We start from the raw sequence: 20,596 nt of genomic DNA on the forward strand, positions 1-20,596 counted from the left end.
CTCATGGGGTCTCAACCCCAGCTGAGGAGATGTTGGCAGTTGGTATTTTTCTGGGAGAGAGAGAGTCAATTTTCTTCAAGGAAATGGGAGGTGGAGACAGGAGAATTCCTGGAAGCTAACAGACCAGCTAGCCTGGAAACAAGTGACTCTGTCTCAAGTAAGGTGTAAGGCAAGGACTAACACCTGAAGGTTTCTTCTGACACATACACACACACACACACACACACACACACACACACACACACACACCATGGCACATAAGTGCCTACATAAACACACACACACACACAAACACACATACATACACACACACACACACACACACACACACACACACACACACACACAAGTATGGTAAGACTGTCTTCTTAGAGATGTTAAGGGTTACAAGTTTAGGATGAGACACGGAGACTGGCATCCAATCAAATACGTCCTCACAGTTTGAATTGACCGCCCCCCCCCCCCCAGGCCGCCTGTTGGACATTCTTCACACCAAGGGACAAAGGGGCTATGTGGTCTTCCTGGAGAGTCTAGAGTTTTACTACCCAGAACTTTACAAGCTGGTGACTGGGAAGGAGCCTACCCGGAGATTCTCCACCATTGTGGGTAAGTGGCTTTCCTACCAGGGGCATGGGGACTCTAATGGGAGTGTGTGTGTGTGTGTGTGTGTGTGTGTGTGTGTGTGTGTGTGCGCATACTGGATAGTGTGCATACTGGACTCTTAGGCTACCCATCACTTACTTTAACTGATGACATAAGATAGGTAATGGGGGCCAGGCGGTGGTAGCGCACGCCTTTAATCCCAGCACTCGGGAGGCAGAGCCAGGCAGATCTCTGTGAGTTCGAGGCCAGCCTGGGCTACCAAGTGAGTTCCAGGAGAGGCACAAAGCTACACAGAGAAACCCTGTCTTGAAAAACAAAAACAAAAACAAAAACAAAACAAAACAAAAAAAGGTAATGGGGACACACTGAAGCCAGGGCTAAGAGAACTGGGTACTCATTAATAACCCCCCCCCCCCCGCCAAACAATGCTGGAGTCACCGCACAAGTTCATTCTACCTACGGAATCTTCCTTCCTGGGAGATCCTGAATCAGTTTATTCTATCTTGGCCAGACCCCCAGGATCCCACCAGCTCCCTTTCCCCGTCCGAGCCCCGCTGTGGTGATCTCACAGCTCGCTGGTTGTCTCTCCTTGGTCAGCTTGGACCCGAGACACGGGCCTTTAGTGTGACCACAGGGTCCCTACATACTACATGCTCCGGTTCTTCCAGCATGCTCTCTGCCCCTCCACTCCCTCTCCCTCTCTCCTTCCCTCCCTCTCTTTCTAAAATTGTTCCTCTGCCTCCCCCCATGGTTCACTCTCATGATCAACATGCCTATACTGTGTGGAATCCTCACGGTCATATTGTTGTTACCATTTGATTTTTTTTTTAAACATTGGTCTTTCTTACCATACAGTAAGATCTACTACAGCCAAGGCCTGTTTAGCTCACCTTGAATCCCCACTGCCTAACAGGAACTAAGAGCTTAGTAAATACTGCTATCCAGACTTGATAGTACAGGCTTATGATCCCAGATACTCGGGAGGCTGAGATAGGCAAATTCAAGTTGAGGGCCAACCTGGGCAGTACAACTCGGTGAAACTTTATCTCTAACATGTTATAAAACAATGGAGTTGTAGCTAAGCAATATAGTTCCATCCATAGCATTGCAATAAATAACCAAATAAAATGTTGGTGAGTATAGTAGGTGCTTTTCTTGTTCCTGTAACAAAATCCTAAAGCAATTTAAAGAAGGGTTTCTTTTTTTGAGGGTACAAGTCCATCAGGGTAGGGAGGGCACGGCGGCAGGAGCATGAAGCGGCCAATCATGTTGTATCCACAGTCAGGAAGCAGAGAGAGATGAGCGCTGGGGCTCAGCTCACTTTCTCCTTTTTATTCAGTCTAGGCCCCCAGCCTGTGGAATGGTGCAGCCCCCAGTTAGGGAGGGTTTCCCGCCTCAGTTAACTTCGTCTAGATAATGCCTCACAAATACGTCCAGTGGTTTGCCTTCTAGGTGATTCTAGACCCTGTCCAGTTGGCAGTGTAGACCATCACAGTGTGCGTATGAGTGAATAAATGCCAACATCCCTGCCCTGCACCTCAGGCCTGACTGGGTACCCCTCTCCACAGTGGAGGAGGGCCATGAGGGCCTCACACACTTCCTGATGAACGAGGTCATCAAACTGCAGCAGCAGGTGAAAGCCAAGGACCTTCAGCGCTGTGAGCTGCTGGCCAAGTCCAGGCAGCTGGAGGATGAAAAGAAGCAGCTGACCCTGACGCGGGTGGAGCTGCTGACCTTCCAGGAGCGGTACTACAAGATGAAGGAGGAGCGGGACAGCTACAACGATGAGCTGGTCAAAGTCAAGGATGACAACTACAACTTAGCCATGCGCTACGCCCAGCTCAGTGAGGAGAAAAACATGGCGGTGATGAGGAGCCGCGACCTCCAACTCGAGGTGGGGACCCCTGGGCTCCGGCTTAACTGAGGGAAGGGGAAAGAAATGTCCTGGGGACTCAAGACCCCCCTAAAGGGGTACATGCAGACAGGCCACAGAGCCCTCCCCCAGCTTTGTGCCCCAAACAAGCGAGGGGAGGTGGAGCGAGAGGGACACAGGCTCTCGGGCTCCAGAGCCACCGTGCACCAGTGTATTTCAAGTCAATAGGCTTTAGCGGCTTAGTCATCCACCACACTCTGCTCATGTGCAAACACATGCATGATGGTCAGAGGGTGATGGGCCTATATACACCCTGAATCTCTTCAGGCTCATGCATAAAGGCTCCCAGAAAGGTAGGGAACCTAGATCCACTTTGCACATGTCCAGACATGGGCACACAGACCCTGTGCCAGGAAAGATGAGAGGAGACTTTGGAGAGTTGGGGCGGAAGTTGTGTGAGGGGACGTGGGAGACCCAGAGCCAGATACTGTGATGCTCACAAAACTTAGTGAAAAGATGGGTTGCACCTGTCGGATGGGCGTAAACTCCTGAGAGCCTGTATTCACAGAACTCAGCGTGCTTGCTGGAGCATGAGATAATCAGTATGTTTATCAGGGGAAAAAATCACCAGCCAAGTGGTTGATCTATTTAATGAATTTACCTCCCAAGTGGAGAAGAGGAAGGAGATTTGTTTAATTTCAAGTTTTGTTTATCTGTTTGTTTTTGTTTTCCTGAGACAGGGTTTTGCTATGTAGCCCAGTCTGACCTTGAACCCACAGTCCTCCTGCCTCAGCCTCAGGGATTCCAGGCCTGTGCCACCATGACCTCACCGTCCCTTTGGTTTATCAATCCCCACCATATTCCTAGCTGTGTTCCAGGTGTATGAATCATAAAAATAAGGTGCCTCCATGGACCTCCAGGGTGATCCACCTGATTGAGATGTACCAAGAATAGAAGACAAAGCCACACATGGAAGTTTACACCTGTAATCCCAGTGCTCAGGAAGTTGAGGCAGGAGAATCACAGGTTTCCATGCCAGCTCAGCCCACGCTGTATAACAAAAGAGCAAGACCCCGTCTAAAAGTAAACAGCAGAATGAAAGATGAGGGGAGAGTGAGGCATGCTGGTTATCGCTCCCCAAAGGCCCAGGGAGCACCATGGGGAATGGGACAGGAAGAATGGAGGGGAGGAGGAAGGGGTAGAGTGTTGTAGAATACTGTCTTCCAGACACTACCTGACCCCTGCACTGTCGAACTCCCAGTAGCTGGGATTAAATGCACATGATTGGACCCATCAGCACCTCGACATGGAAGGGAGAAGGGCCCATCACCCCCGGCCCCCAGTCCTCCCTAAGGAGTTCTAAACAGCCCATGGTTACTGAAGGAGCAGGAGAGATTTCCTCCAGTAGTGTCGCCAGTGGTAAGGTGTCTGTATCTCTGCCAATAACCCTTCACCTCTGCCCCTATAAGCAACCCTAATGAAACTCACTGGGTCCCCCAAAAGGGGGAAACTAGTTGGGAAGAGGAAGGAGATCAGCAAGAGTGGAAGGAGACAAGAGAGGTTAATAGGGTGAATATGATATAAATAATAAAAAATAAATAGGTATACAAGCATGAAGATGTCAGAATGAAACCCATTGTCATGTATAATTAACTCATGTAATAAACATTTTTTACAAAAATAAGGGAATGAGAAAGCAAGGCATGCAAGTCAGGGAGAGAATTTGGGGGGGGGGACCAAGTAGGGTCCTCTTGGCTCTTTCTGTCTTCTTAAATGGCTGGAGAAACAGTGAGCCTGGAGCCAAATGAGCAAATGGCACAGGAGGAGGAGATATGGTGTGGGTCCAGATCACAGGGGCACAGTAAGAACTCTGGGATTTATTCTCCCAGTGATGGGAAGCCACTGATGGATTGCGAGCTGGGACGTGACAGCTGATTTATCTCTCAGGAGGCTTGCTCTGGCTGCCGGGTGGGAAGCAGACTCTCGGGATATTTATTAAGCACCTGCCATGAGTAAGACACTATGCTAAGCACTGTAGGGGGATGTGGGATAAATAACCCGAGCTCTGCTCAGGTCATGTACAATTTAATGAAGTAGACTGGTCAGTAAACAAGCTGTGGGAATTCAGATGGATTGAATCTTCATTTCCGTGAAGAGCATGAAGCCAGGCCTGGAGGGTGCATGCTTATACTCCCAACACTAGGGAGACAGGAGAATCACAAGTTCAAGGACATCATTAGCCATATAACAAGTTGGAGGCTAGCCTGGGTTACATAAGACCTAGCCTAAGAAAATAAGGGAGGGCTGGAGAAGTGGCTGTGCTTAAGAGCACTTGGTGCTCTCCCAGAGGACCCAGGTTCAGTTCCCAGCATCCACATGGCAGCCCACAGCCATCTGTAACTCCAGTTCCAGGATATCTGATGCTCTCTTCTGGCCTTGGTGAGCACCAGGCACATATGTGGTGCAGACACAGATGCAGACAAAACATTCATACCCATAATAAGTAATTTTTTTTTAGGAAGTTCTATCTTCTAGAGTTCCGATTTTCACTTCTGACTTTATGGCCTTATTGGCTATGGCCTCAGGGATTGGGGTTTGTTTGTTGATTTGTTTGTTCCTTGTTTTTTTTTTTCTCATTTGTACAAGATGATAAGGGAAATGGTATCTGTGCTCTGGGATTGCTGAGATAACAGTATCAATCTTTAGCAGAGTAAGTCTCACACATACCTGGAACTAGAACTCTAGACCCAACCTGAGAACACTTCCTTGGGCTGAAAACTTCAAAGACACTGAATAGGAATTGTTTTATAAGGATCAAGAAGAGGCCTCTGGGTTGTTTGTTTGGGATTTGGAAAAACCAGCCTGTAGCAGAGACTTAGAAGTTTCTTCATTAGAACTTTATCCTGAATTATGCACCAATAGATGAATGGATGGATAGATGGATGGATGAATGGATGGATGGATGGGCAGATGTATAGATATTGGGGGAGTTGCATGTGTTGGGAAATGCGTATGCAAGTATGGGTGTGTGAGTGTGAAGGCCACAGGACAACGTCTTTTCTCAAGCAGCACTCACCTTGTGTTTTGAGACAGGGTCTCTCACTGGCCTGTACCTCATCTAGTAGGCTAGGCTGATTGGCCAGTGAGCCCAGGGGTCTGCCTGTCTCTACCTTCCCAGCACCTAGATTATAGACAGGTACCACCATGCCCAGTTTTTGATGTAGGCACTGGGGATTCAACTTGGGTCCGGATGCTCAGATGGCAAGCACTTCACCAGCCAAGCCATTTCCCCACCCTCTTCCCAACATCTCTTGCCAGTGGTCCTCACTCCTCTGCTAACATGGGTATTTCCAGATCGACCAACTCAAGCATCGATTGAACAAGATGGAGGAGGAATGTAAGCTGGAGAGAAATCAGTCCTTGAAGCTCAAGAACGACATTGAGAACCGGCCCAAGAAGGAGCAGGTCCTGGAACTGGAGCGGGAGAATGAGATGCTGAAGACCAAGATCCAGGAGTTGCAGTCCATCATCCAGGTGAGAAGCAGCATCCTTATGTAGATGAGGGGAGGTGGAGCAGGGTGAGTATACCTGCTAGAAGATGAATACCAAGTCCCAGCTTACTAGCTAAAGGGTCACAGGCGTCGCATGTCAGCCTCGGAACGCACATTCTCCAAGGGTAAGGTAGGAGTGACTACAAACCCTTTTGGCAGAGGCTTGACATTGTATAAAAGTTTTTGTTTGGTTGCTTGGTTCTTTATTTTTGTTGTTTTGGTTTTGTTTTTGTCAGGCCTAGTGGTCCAGGTCTATCACCCCAGCTACTTGGGAGGCTGAGGCTAGAGGATTGCAAGACTGAAGCCTCCCTAGGATAGCAGAGTGAATTCAAGGGCAACCAGGGCAACTTAGTGAGATGTCTAAAATTTAAAATGTTTAAAGATGATAGAGCTCAGTGGTAGAGCACCTGCCTAGAATCCCCCAGTGAGGGGCTGGGGTGTGACTCAGTGGTAGAGCATCTACCCAGACTCCCCCAGTGAGGGGCTGGAGTGTGGTCAATGGTAGAGCACCTTCCTAGAATCCCCCAGTGAGGAACTGGGGTGTGGCTCAGTGGTAGAGCACCTGCCTACAATCCCCCAGTGAGGGGCTGGGGTGTGGTTCAGTTGTAGAGCACCTGCCTAAAATCCCCAGTGAGGGAGGGACTGGGGGTGTGGCTCAGTGGTAGAGCACCTGACTTAGATGTCCAGTGCCCTAGGTTCAATCTCCAGTACTACTGGCAGTGCCTTGAACATTCTAGGCAAAGTCTCTATCACTGACCTCCATCCTTAACCCTTATTCTAGTGATAATACTTACCCCAAAAAAATAACAAATGAGAATATCATCCACATGGAAACCGACATCCCAGCTCTGGGAGAAGAGAACATTCAGGAAACCTTAGAGGTCCCTGAACACTGTACTGAATATAGTTTCCTGTACCCCAACCTCAAGAGCCTCCCACATTTGTGACCTCAGAAATGTGTGGGTACAGAAGGAGATACCACTGAGGGTCAATGCTCCAAAATACATCTGCAAGGGACAAAAACATATCTCCATCTTTCTAGAACGATCCCCCACAACTGCCTGGGGTTCCTGGCTCTTGGAGCAGAGACTGAGTCCCAGATTAGTGAGATTTGGTTAGCTGATATTCCAGGGGGGTCGCCAAATGCAGAGGTGTCTCCCTTTCTTGTCCCCTCTGAAGTGTCTCGGGGAGCCACAGTAAGAGCTGGGCTCCAGTAAGAGCTGGGATGGAACAGTGGGCTTAGGGCTCCCTGCTTCTTTACAGGTAATAAACTCAAAAATTGATAGTAAGCTGCTGAAAGACCCAAGACAATCCCCTGGTGCATCTGCTTTCCCACCATGAAACCTTCTGCAGTCTTGGGGTGACTTGGGGTTATCCCTTTTGTTCTTCTCCCCCTGTACTCATTTCTGTCCCCATGCCACCCAGGCTGGCAAGCGCAGTCTACCTGACTCAGACAAGGCCATCTTGGACATCCTGGAGCATGACCGGAAAGAGGCGCTAGAGGACCGGCAGGAACTGGTCAACAAAATTTACAACCTGCAAGAGGAAGTCCGCCAGGCGGAGGAACTGCGGGACAAGGTGGGAGTACCATGGACTCAGGGGATCACAGCCAGCCAGGCCCTTCCCCAGCAGTCTGCATGGATGCATGTTAACAGGAATCTCTGATAGTAAACCCTGGTCTGAATCGCCATCCCACCATCCCAGCATTCAGCCTCATTGTGTGTTGTAAATGACGAGGGTTAATGCAGTCCTTGCCTTCCCCCTTGCTAGTCCAAGCAGCCACCACGGATGTGTCTCCATGGTCCATCTCTCAACAGTCCACTGGTGATTGGCCAGCCTCCTCCTATAGTCCCTTTTAGTCAGATAAGTGGCAATCAGGACCAAATCAACACACCAGATCTGGAAGAGGATAAGCCAACTGCAGGCACTAAGCAAACAGCCACCGGACTGGGGAAATGACTCCGACTGTAAGGTGGAAGCATAAGGGTTATGTTCATGGCATCCATTTTGAAAGCCAGGCATGATGGCACACACCTGTTATCCTAGTGCTTGGGGCAGGGGGTGGAAACCAAAGGATGCCTGGGGCTGGCTGGCCAGCCGTCCTTGCCCTATCAGTGAGCTCCAGGTTCAGTGAGAGACCCTGTATCAAGAAAAATAAGGTGGAGAATGATAAAGATAACTTGATGCTGGCCTCTGGCCATGTGCACCCTCATTCACACATGGATTTTCATGCATGTCTGCATACAGACACACCACTCACACACACACATACCACACTCACAATACATACATACCACACACACAACACACAACACACACACAACACACATACACACACACAGCATACACACACACAGACACCATACACACACTCACAACACACATGCATATACATACCACACAGAACACATATACATACTATACACACAACACACACAACACACACATACCACATACACACAACACACACATACCACACACACAGCTGCTATCCTTAACCTTTTGATGGCTCAGCACCGCATTGTTCTCGCTCATTGCTCGCAGTACCTGGAGGAGAAGGAAGATCTGGAACTCAAGTGCTCAACCCTGGGGAAGGACTGTGAAATGTACAAGCACCGCATGAACACAGTTATGCTGCAGCTAGAGGAGGTGGAGCGAGAGCGTGACCAGGTACAGTGCCACCCTGGGCACGGAGGACCGTGAGACTGTCCAGCAGTGCCCATAGCACACAGTCTATTTGCCTGTGGTCTGTGCTCCTGTGGTCCATATCCCTGACCACAGAGCTTCCTCATAAATCTGTCTCTTCTGTCTCTAGCTCAGAGATAAATTCCATCACAGGACAAGGGGGTCATAATACACAGGCCTTAGGGGATCTTGGGGTCCTGAGCTGCACCCCAGTGGCTCCCATGGTGCTTACCTGGTCTCTTTAGTGAAATGAGTCTGTCACTCATACAGTGTGTGCCCAAAGCAAGGTATCCCCCCAGAAGGCTCAGTGTCCTCATCTGGAAAATGGGAATAGTTACCAAAGCAGCACGCCACACACACTGGTGCGGTGCAGACCCTGGGGAAGGGAGGGTACAACACAGCTCTTCACAACTGTGCCTGGCACATGGCAGGAGCAGGTTACACAGCTGTAGGACTGCAGAATGCAGAAGGGAGAGATTCGAATGCCCAAGCTTCAGGGACAAGCTGGGTGTGCTAGTGCAGGCTAGCCCTCTCAGCATTTGGGAGGCAGAAACAGGAGGATCATATGCTCAAGGCCTGCTGAGGCTACACCAGCTGAGCAACTTAGTGAGACCCTGCCTCAAAATACAAAGAAGATAGCTGGGGATGGAGAGATACAGTGGGATGTGCACCTAGAATCCCCCAGTGAGGGGCTGGGGTGTGGCTCAGTGGTAGAGCACCTGCCTAGAATCCCCCAGTGAGGGGCTGGGGTGTGGCTCAGTGGTAGAGCACCTGTCTAGAACCCCCCAATGAGGGGCTGGGGGTGTGGCTCAGTGGTAGAGCACCTGCCTAGAATCCCCCAGTGAGGGGCTGGGGGTGTGGCTCAGTGGAAGAGCACCTGCCTAGAATCCCCTAGTGAGGGGCTGGGGGTGTGGCTCAGTGGAAGAGCACCTGCCTAGAATCCCCCAGTGAGGGGCTGGGGTGTGGCTCAGTGGAAGAGCACCTACTTAGTGTACACAAAGCCCTCAGTTCTATCTATACTATTTCTGGGGGAAAGGAAGAAATGTGCACAATGGGTCCCTTGGCTTGACATCTGAACTGGAGGCAATGCAGATCTCTGACCATACTTGAGTTCTCTTGGGGTGAACACATAGCTCTTCCTTGGCAGGCCTTCCACTCCCGAGATGAGGCACAGACTCAGTACTCACAGTGTTTAATCGAGAAGGACAAGTACCGGAAGCAGATCCGTGAGCTGGAGGAGAAGAATGATGAGATGCGAATTGAGATGGTGCGGAGGGAGGCGTGCATCGTCAACCTGGAGAGCAAGCTCCGGCGCCTGTCCAAGGACAGCGGCAGCCTCGACCAGGTAGGCTTAGCCCGCCATGTCCCCATAGCCACAGCCGGGCGTCCTCCAGATCCCTGCTGATGGCTGACCATCATCACACCATCATCTCACACCATCATCATTGTGTCCCCTGCCCTCTGACCTCTGTGTGTGTGTGTGTGTGTGTGTGTGTGTGTGTGTGTGTGTGCACAGAATCAGGTGGGGGCCACTCATTTCAAAGTTAGGGGCCTGTGAAATGGCTCAGTGCTTGTCATCATGCCTGGTGACCTCAGTTCCATCCCTGGGACCCACACAGTCCCAGGAAGGACAAAACTAACACCCTCAAAGTTAAAAGTTTCGGTCACATTCCGGGCTGGCCACCTTCTGGCTGGGTGACTCAGATCACTTCTCCTAGTTGCCGTGCCTGTCTGTGGACCACAGCCAGCAGTGAGCCTTCCCTTCACACTCTCTCATAATGTGGAAGGTCACCATGACTAAGATACTCTGTGCTGATTAAAGTCACTGGTGCCCATGGGTGGAAACTCGTTAGTAGACAGTGAGGTGGGTGCAGACTGCTTCTCCCAGAAGCCTCCATGACACCTAGAAATGAAGGAACACCACTGCCATCCCTGGGCAGAGGCTACACAGTCCCTTAAAAATATCACAGCACAAGCTGGGAAGATGGCTCCGTGGGCAAAGTGCTTCCCAGACAGGCATGAGGAGCTGAGTTCAATCCCCAGAATATGCATTTAAAAAAAGCCGAGCATGGTAGCACATGCCTGTAATCCAGTGCTGGAGAGGTGGAGACACGCAGATCCCTGGAGCTCACAGGCCATCTAGTCTATTCTACTGGGTGAGTTCCAGGTTTGGTGAGAGACTCTGTTTCAAAAACATCTGGGTAATGACCCCAAAGGTTGTCCTCTGGCCTCCACATACTTATGCATGCACACCTTACACACATGTACAAACATTACACACACACACACACACACACACACAGCATAGGGTAGAGAGTGCTATACAATTAAATCCTCATTTTCAAAGCAAGGGAATACAGAATCAGCAGTTGGGCACAGGCAATATCGTGGCACGTGAGCAGGGTTGTACATTTCAAGTTCAAAGGCGTCATGAAACCCATGGAGGAGGCCTTCTCTTTTGGGCTCCAGAAAGACTCTTTACTTGGGGAGTTCTGGAGGTCCCAAGCCCCACCTGGGAGGCCCCTAAGCCTGACTTCTCCTGGCCACATCACTCAGCTTCCAGCCTTGTCAACATATCTCTTTCTCAGGGAGACCTTCCCTGGCCCCTGCAGTGGAATTCAGGAGCCCCTGTGCAATGACTTCATCCTGCGGACACGACAGTTTGTAATCTGTGTGAGCCCCACCTAGGCCCTCTATAGTCAGCCCAGGCACTAGACACAAGACTCCTTAATGAATAACCTCTAGATGTCTCCATGAAGCTGGAGTTCTCCCACTCATATTGGGCAAGGAGCAGCACAGATGGCATTCGGGCCCTAGAGATGGCATGAACCAAGACCAAGGGGCAGACACAGCCAGCGAGGTAGCTAATATGTGATGGTCCCAGCTGTCTGTTGGACTGGGAAGCAGGAGAGGTGGGAAGAAGCACACCATGTCAAGGTGTGCTGACAAGCCATGGCACCCAGGTAGACATTCGGGGAGTCAGAAAAGAACAGCACAGGCTGAATGTCAAGTTTAGTACCCAAGGGAAGAAACAGCCCATCAGCCAATCTGCCTTATGCCTATTACCAGCTCTCTCTCTCTCTCTCTCTCTCTCTCTCTCTCTCTCTCTCTCTCTCTCTCTCTCTCTCTCTCTCATGCTCATCCCTCTGCCTCAGAGTCTACCTAGACACCTTCCTGCCACCATCATCTCACAGAACCTTGGAGACACCAGTCTCAGAACTAATGGCCAAGAAGCTGATGATTCTTCAACCTCAGAAGAGTCGCCTGAAGATAGCAAGTACTTTCTGCCTTACCACCCACCCCGGCGCCGGATGAACCTAAAAGGCATCCAGGTACCCAGGGGCAGGGGTGGGAGGCAGTTGGTGACATGGGGGCCTCATACAGGTAGATATGGTACCTGGCTCTGCTTGGGTGTGACTTGACCTGTAATAGCCCTGGACAGAAATCTTTCCTGCTTGTGATGTCCATTTGTTTTGAAAGCCAGAGTGTGTGTGAGAGGACTGTATTCAGATTCTTCCCCAGGCCCCATGTTGGGAGCTGATGCCACAGCAGAAACCCTGACACTTTGGTTGGTTCCCAGGGAGATCCAGTTCATGAGTCAGTGGGTGGGTAAATGGGAGGATGGATGGGTGGTTACATTGATGGATGAATGCATGCATGCATGAAGGGCTGGATGGATGTGAGAATGAATGGATGATGGATAAATGGATAAATACATGGGTGGATGATTAATGGATGGATTAATGATGATTGGTTACATGGATGGATAGGATGGTGGATGATGACTGGCTGGGTAGATGGATGGATGGTTACAAGAATGGATGGTGGGCTGGAGAGATGGCTCAGAGGTTAAGAGCACTGACTGCTCTTCCAGAGGTCCTGAGTTCGATTCCCAGCAACCATATGGTGGCTCACAACCATCTGTGATAGGATCTGGTGCCCTCTTCTGGCCTGCAGTCGTACATGCTGTATACATAATAAATAAATAAATGTTTAAAAAAAAAAGGAAAAAAAAAGAATGGATGGTGGACTGATAGATAAATGAGTGGGTGGATGGATGGATTGATGGATGAAATAATTACATGGATAGATGGAATGATGGCTGGATGGATGGATGGATGGGAGGATGGGTGGTTGGATAATTACATGGATAAATGGTAGATTGGTGAATGAGTAGATGGATTGTTGAGAGGGTAAATGGATGATGAGTGGATATGTGAATGAATGGATCATTATATGGATGGACAATGGATAAATAGATGGGGGAATGGATGTGTAGATGGATGATGGATTGTTACATGGGTGATGATGGATGAATAAATGATGAGTTGATAGGTGGGTAGATGGATTAATGGATAGGAGGATGAATGATAGATGAATGAATAAGGTTACATGGATGGATAATAGATTAATGGATGGATGGATGGATGGATGGATGGATGGATGGATGGATGGATGGATGGATGGATTATGAATGGATAGATTGATGGATGGATGGATGGATGGATGGACGGACAGATGGATGGTTTTATGGTTGGTTTCAGGGATTGATGATGCACTGATTGATAGGTGGATGGTAGACTAATAGGTAGATAAATAGTTACACAGATAATGGAAGAATAGGTGGATGGACTGATGGATGGTGGGTGGCTGTATGAATGAATGGGTAGTTACATGAATAGATAATGGATAGGTGGACAGAAGGATAGATAGATGGATTGATGGTGAATAGATGTGTGGATGAATAAATATTTCCAAGTATGGATGGATGATACATTGCTAAATGAGTGGATAGTAAATGAATGGGTAAATGGGTAGTTACATGGATAGGACCACCTCATCAGAGCCTAATTATCCCTGCCTCTCTCTGTTCATGGGAGAGGATAGCACATGTGACCAAAGGTGGCAGGCAGCTTCTCTGTAGCCCAGCCTCTCGTGGAGGTCCCCTGCACATGTGTCATCTTGGCATACAGTGCTCCTATGCCTCAGTAGTCTAGATCCCTGTTCAGGGGCTTCCTTGGATGAGGTTCATCTGGACCACCAGCTGACTGATCCAGGCACTGCGGGGTGGGGGGAGGCCACATTTGTCCCAGCTGCAGGAGACTGGCATACATGTATGGTCCAAGCAGCTGCGGATCGGGCAGCTTGCTTTATTTTTCTCTTAGCTGCAGTGGCGTGTGTCTGGGGCCTTGTTTGATTTGTGTCCTCTGTCTCATGTCTTCCCCTCCCCTCTCTTTCAGCTGCAGAGAGCCAAATCCCCCATCAGCATGAAGCAAGCATCTGAGTTTCAAGGTTAGTAGGCTGCCCGGATCCTTTTCACCCTTGTTCAGCTGCCACTCCGCCTCTCTCATTCCATCTGTTCCTCCCTCTTCAGTGACAGACCCTGCAAGTTCAACCTGGGCTAGGCCTCAGGGGTATCAGAGTGGTGACCAGTCCGTGAATAATGCTCACCATCCTCCAAAGTGTGCAGTGGTCTGTCCAGCCATGCATTGCCTCTGTGGCCCCCTTGGCCAAACAGAGCATCTTTAATTTATTTTTGTTTTGCATGAGTATTTTTGTGATGTCCATGTGTGTATGCTTGTCCCTGTGTATGTGAATGTGCATATGGGTTTGCATGTGTGTGCAGAGACCCAAGGCTGACTTGAGAATCTTCTTCAATTGCTCCTCAACTTTATTCATTGAAGTAGGGTCTCTCAATTGAGCCCAGAGCTCATGAATAAGGGTAATCTAGCTAGCTAGCCAGGTTGCTCGTTTCTTTCTGAGCACTGGAATTACAAGCTGACTACCACACTTTCTGAGCATTTACATGGATGCTGGAGATCCAAACCAAGTCCTCATACTTACACAGCACCTACCGAGTCACCCCCCTAAGCCTTGAACTGAGCTCATCAGCAAAGGGACCTTCCTCATCCAAGATTCTGGCTGGCTCTCCAAGGCATACTGTCTTCAAGATGCCTCTCTCAGCCTCACACCAGCTCTGCAGGAAAGGCTTGCAAGACAAATGAAGCTCTTGCTATATGCCAGTGCTGAAAGGTTTCAGAATGCACTCCACAGCCCATACAGCCAGAGCAGGGTCACAGGAAGGAGGTGGAAAGTGCCAAGGGTCATCCCAGAAAGGAGTTGAAAGAATTTTGGGACATTGATTTAAATGTAGCCCAGAAATGGGAGAATTTAAGTCGCTGGAGATGAGCTGTGCAAAGGGGGAGCAGAGAGAGTGGGGTGAACCCAGGAAGTGTGGGGTGCAAGAAAGAGTACTAAGAGTGAGACCTCAGACAAGGAGAGCGGTCTCACAGCCCAGAGGTTCATCCTGACCCCCCTCAGCTTCACTCTCCTTTAGCGACTTAGGGGAGGGAGGGAGAGAAGAGTCCAGATCTAAACTCTCCTTGTAGCCACATTAAGTGTCTCAGTCTTTATCCAATTGTGATATGCAAAGGTCCTGGGGCCTGCAGAATACAGCTACAATATCCTCCTTAAAAAGAAGGTGAAGGATGCTAACGGACCAGGGAGAGTGCTTCCTCACTGCTCGGCAGGCCTGACAGGCCCCCTAGCGTGAGGGGCACATGGACAGAACGGGCACCTGTGTCTACATGGCTGTGCACATGCATAGGTCTAGGCACCTCAGGGTGCGGGTGGAGGAGTGTATGTAAGTGATAGACGTGTCACACAAAAGTTGAGGAAGATGCTCACGAAAATGCCGAGCAGCTCCTGAGGGACAAGAGACAACAGAGAGGGCTTTGCTCAGGTGACAAGCTTGCCTACCTTTTCCTTGTTGAGCAAGGAAAGGTGGGACCCATTCTGATGATGGGAAAACTGGACAAGAGTTTGTCCTGTCTACCCAATGCCTCCTCATTTGACGGGGGGGGGGGGGGGGGGACCCTCTGTGGGTCCTCAGAGACAGTTTTAGTCTTGACTGGAGCCACCCTTGTCCAGCCTGACTCTGGGCAGGGTATATTATCCTGGGGCGGGGGGAGGGGATGCCACCTGCATTAGAGTGAAGGTCTTACTGTTGTTGCTCCAGGGGACGCCAAAGAAGGCCCAGCAAGCTCCTGATTTGCTCTGTTCCCACCCATGCATGTCAGGGGGAACCCCCCCAACCCCAGCTAGAGGCTTTAACTCCCCCCCTTTCTCTCCCATTGTTTGCGCCTGCTTCTCCCTGTTTCCTGCGGCTTTGATGAGGACAGTTAAGGGGCATGAAGAGGACTTCGCAGACGGCAGTCCCAGTTCCTCCCGCTCGCTGCCTGTCACCAGCTCTTTCTCCAAGATGGTGGTGAGCTGGCTGTGGTTCTCACTCCGTTTGCACACCCTTCCAAGTCCCCAGGCTGAGCCTGGGGCCTCACTGCTGTTTATTTAAAGAAGTTTCTCTTTCCCTAGCTCAGCAATGTATTCACACCTTCCTGCCGCCTCCTTTCCCAATTTAACACTTGATGGGAGGAGGAGGAGACAGGCCTCCTAAGGGATGGTGGCCAAAGAGGCCGTAATTCCGCAACTTCACGGTCCCAGGCCACTATTTTGGGAGGCTGCAGGCAGGGCAGGGGGCTGCTGGATCAGCAGCAGAGGGAGCACCCCCACTTCTGGACAGAGTGAGGCAGGGTCCCAGCCTTCAGTTACATCCAGCTATCTGTTTGTCCCCGCAGAAGGCACAAGATTAGAAATTCTAAGCCCGAGGGGTGCCCTGGGAAAAAATGTCAGCTCAGCTTCTCAAATCAGACCCTGAGGGAAGTAGAAATTTGGTAATGGATGTACAACAATCTGGTATCAGCTCCTGTGGCAAAACCCAAGGTATTTGCCCCCAACAAAGCACCCCTCTTCACACCCACTATGTCCAAAGCACAGCCCTCAGATAGGCACAGCTGGGAGCCAGAGCCCAGCCTGTGCAGGGTCACGAGGCCTCCCAGCTCAGTGGTTCCCGTCTGCTTCTTCCAGCCAGCAGCTGTGGAAGCAGCTGTGCTCCCGAGCTCCGCTGACTGCCCCAGGGCTGAGCCCAGCCTCCTCCAGCCAAGGTCATGCTGAGGACCAGCTTGCTCAGCCCATGCTGCCCAAGTCGGAGCAGGAACATCCCAAGTTAAATTTAGTTTCCGTGTATATAATATTTATGCCCGCAGAGGCATCGCGGATAAATATCCGGTAACACAGCTGTGCCGTGTTCACAGCAGCCCCACCGGAGCCGCAGCAGTATCATGTCAATCACCGCAGAGCCCCCGGGAAATGACTCCATAGTCAGACGCTGCAAGGAAGATGCGCCGCACCGCAGGTGAGTGGCGAGTGGAAGCCTTAGCTGTCCCTGTCTCCAGGCCCCCACGGTGGTATAAAAACATAGAAGGAAAGGGAAGAAGTAGCCCACTGTCCACTACCCCAAACACCCCACTGAGGTAGTTAAGGCTTGGATATGGGGAACCACTCTCTTTTGCCGTCATACAGCCAAACCTACATCCTTTGTCCCCGTATGCCCTAAACTGGGTTCCCAGTTCCTGAGGCCTCAGACCTGAGATTTCTTTTGTCACCCAAAGAGTGGGAGATATATAAGGACCTCCTCCCACCTCCTGGAAAACATCGGATTTTCAGACTTACATAGCAGCTAGGTGACCCACTTACACTCCACTCAAAGTCAGGTGCCAGGCTGGGGCGATAACTCAATAAAAAAGTTGCCTTGCAAGCACAAAGGCCTGAATCCAGTCCCCCAGAACCCACATTCACAAAGCCAAGCATGAGGCCAGCCAGCAGAAGGGCTCAGCGGGTTAAGGGCGCTTGCTGCCAAGTTTGATCATTTTGAGTTCCATCCCTACAACCTCCACATGGACATGCACATGCACACTCGCATGTACACACTCACAATAAATTAATATGATTTTTAAATTTTAAAGTGGGGACTAGAGAGGGGGTCCTGTGATGAAGAGCATTGGCTCCTCCTGCAGAGGATCTGGGTTCAGTTCCCAGAATCCACACGGCGGCTCACAATTTCTCTTAACTCCAGTTCCAAAGGATCCAACCTCCTCCTGACCTCCATAGTCACCAGGGACATGCATGGTGCACATGTACACAGAGACAAAACATTAATACACATCAAATAAAAATAAATAAATCAGCCGGGCGGTGGTGGCACATGCCTTTAATCCCAGCACTCGGGAGGCAGAGGCAGGCAGATCTCTGTGAGTTTGAGGCCAGCCTGGAAAGTGAGTTCCAGGAAAGACTCAAAGCTACACAGAGAAACCCTGTCTCGAAAAACTAACTAAATAGATAGATAGATAGATAGATAGATAGATAGATAGATAGATAGATAGATAAATCTTTTTTTTTCTTTTTTTTTTCTTTTTTTTTTGTTTGGTTTTTCGAGACAGGGTTTCTCTGTGTAGCTTTGCGCCTCTCCTGGAACTCACTTGGTAGCCCAGGCTGGCCTCGAACTCACAGAGATCCGCCTGGCTCTGCCTCCTGAGTGCTGGGATTAAAGGCGTGCGCCACCACTGCCCGGCGATAGATAAATCTTAAAATAAGATTAATGACAAGCTTGTGCTTGTAATCCCAGCAAGGAAATAGGTAGGTCCCTGAGCTTGCTGGCCAGCCAACATCGCCTAATTCGGTGGTTCTCAACCTTGCTAGTGATGCACCCCTTTAATACAGTTCCACAGGTTGTGGTGACCCACAACCAAAAAATTAATTTTGTTGCTACTTCATAACTAATTTTGCTACTGTTATGAATCATAAGTATCTGATATTCAGCCCCTGTGAAAGGGTCATTTGACACCCCCACCAAGAGGTCGCAACCCAGAGGCTAAGAACCGCTGGCCTAATTTGAGTTCCAGGCCAATGACAGACCCTGCTTTAAAAGACACCTGAGGTTGTCATCTGGCCTCCACATACACACAAATACACACCATCTGTGCGCGCATCTAGGCTGGCCTCTCACAGTCCATACCCCTGCTTCTGCCTCCTGACTCCTGCGATTACTGGTGAGAACCACCACATCTGGCTACACCTGGCCTCCACTCACCTGCTCAGCCATTGTGAGATGTGGTCTATGCAGGCCACCAGGGCGGCCTTCCCTGATGATTTAGCCTTTCTCCCTTAGTTACTCCTGCTTCATCCCACCCTCCTCATCCTCCCATTCCCTCCCATATTGCCTCTTAGAAGCAAGGCCTGATGGAAAGCCAGAACATTCCAGAAGCTCCCTCACCTTGTTCACCTGCAGCACACACTCACACCGGTGTCCTTCTTGCCCTTGGCTTATGTCTTGCAGCACCGTGGAAGAAGATAATGACAGCTGTGGGTTTGACACCTTGGACCTTGACGGTGTGTATCTGCCGGGCCCAGAGAGGCCGGTGACCCGGGAGGGCAGGGTCTGTCCAGAGAGGGACTCAGAAGAGGGCAGAGGGGAAGATCTGAACAGAGGCTCCAGCTAGAGACCAGATAATTCTGTGATTTACAGGCAGAACCAGCCGCTCAACAGAAGGAAAAAGAGAAACTTGATTTTTAAGTAGTAATAATTCTAGGACTCAGTATGTGACTCAACCATAGAGTGATTTCTTATAATCCCCCAGTGAGGGGCTGGGGTGTGGCTCAGTGGTAGAGCCCCTGCCTAGAGTCCCCCAGTGAGGGGCTGGGATGTGTCTCAGTGGTAGAGCACCTGCCTAGAATCCCCCAGTGAGGGGCTGGGGTGTGTGTCAGTGGTAGAGCACCTGCCTAGAGTCCCCCAGTGAGGGGCTGGGGTGTGTCTCAGTGGTAGAGCACCTGCCTAGAATCCCCCAGTGAGGGGCTGGGGTGTGTGTCAGTGGTAGAGCACCTGCCTAGAATCCCCCAGTGAGGGGCTGGAGGTGTGTCTCAGTGGTAGAGCACCTGCCTAGAGTCCCCCAGTGAGGGGCTGGGGTGTGGCTCAGTAGTAGCACCTGCCTAGAATCCCCCAGTGAGGGGCTGGGATGTGTCTCAGTGGTAGAGCACCTGCCTAGAATCCCCCAGTGAGGGGCTGGGGTGTGACTCAGTGGTAGAGCACCTGCCCAGAATCCCCCAGTGAGGGGCTGGGGTGTGTCTCAGTGGTAGAGCACCTGCCTAGAATCCCCAGTGAGGGGCTGGGGGTGTGGTTCAGTTGGTCTAGTGTTTACCTAGCTTGCACAAAGTCCTGGGTTCTACCCCCAGCACCATATAAACTGAGCTTGATGACACACTACTGTGATCCTAGTACTTGGTAGGTGGATGCAGGTGTATTTGGAGTTTAAGGTCATTCTCAGCTACTTAGAGAATTGGAGGCTAGCCTGAGCTACATGAAACTAGAAGTGGAGGCCAGGACTGAATTTAGGGGCTAGTCCTGAAACAGGCCATGTTGGGGATACTGACATTCTCTCAACTGTACATAGGCTATATGGAGAGCCAGCAGTGGGGGCCTGGACTCCAGATCATATGTATGGCCTCAACAGTCTGCATCTCCCAGCTAGGGATCCCAGCTCAGGCCTAGGCCCAACATCCCTGCTGGCAGAGACTATGGTGTTAACACCATGAACCAGAGGAATCTGCCTCTGCTTGATCACTGAGAGGGAGGAGAGCCTGGAGATGCTCCCCCAAACCCCCGCCCCCATGTCTCAGGTATTCCCGGGGCTCCACCCTGCTCTTAGGTTAGGCTCCTGTGCTTCAGAATCCTGCAGACATGCCCTGCCAGCACCCCCACCCCCATTCGTGGCCCCTGGCTAGCAGAGGCCACCGGCAGACAAAATGGACAGAATAGCGATCCTCACAGCTGGGGACCATCGCAAGCTAGCAAGTGTTAAAGGGGGGTTAGCACCTAATGGAGGCCGGGTAATGAAAAGAATCAAGGGTTTTAGATCGGGAGGCCGGGAAGTGAATCCTGGGCAGGCATCCAAAGTATGTTGCGGGTGTCGGGAAAAATTCCTTGTGCAGAATT

The 20,596-nt window shown here is 50.5% G+C and overlaps 1 protein-coding gene across 1 annotated transcript in view; it reads left to right on the forward strand.

Annotated features, from left to right (window-relative positions):
* The window catches only part of Card11 (caspase recruitment domain family member 11), a gene marked incomplete at its 5' end in the record, with an annotated part of 41,878 nt that overhangs the window by 3,753 nt on the left and 17,529 nt on the right, over positions 1 to 20,596 (forward strand). Inside the window, 11 exons of the mRNA XM_059249808.1 lie at positions 469 to 606; positions 2,172 to 2,497; positions 5,831 to 6,010; positions 7,453 to 7,605; positions 8,572 to 8,697; positions 9,860 to 10,057; positions 11,868 to 12,044; positions 13,953 to 14,004; positions 15,894 to 15,976; positions 16,863 to 16,963; positions 18,944 to 18,996. Coding sequence (XP_059105791.1) covers positions 469 to 606; positions 2,172 to 2,497; positions 5,831 to 6,010; positions 7,453 to 7,605; positions 8,572 to 8,697; positions 9,860 to 10,057; positions 11,868 to 12,044; positions 13,953 to 14,004; positions 15,894 to 15,976; positions 16,863 to 16,963; positions 18,944 to 18,996 — 1,587 coding nt within the window. The remainder of the gene's footprint in view (positions 1 to 468; positions 607 to 2,171; positions 2,498 to 5,830; positions 6,011 to 7,452; positions 7,606 to 8,571; positions 8,698 to 9,859; positions 10,058 to 11,867; positions 12,045 to 13,952; positions 14,005 to 15,893; positions 15,977 to 16,862; positions 16,964 to 18,943; positions 18,997 to 20,596) is intronic.

This window comes from Peromyscus eremicus, chromosome 23 (assembly GCF_949786415.1).
Source record: "Peromyscus eremicus chromosome 23, PerEre_H2_v1, whole genome shotgun sequence".
NCBI classification, from domain to species: Eukaryota; Metazoa; Chordata; class Mammalia; order Rodentia; family Cricetidae; genus Peromyscus; species Peromyscus eremicus.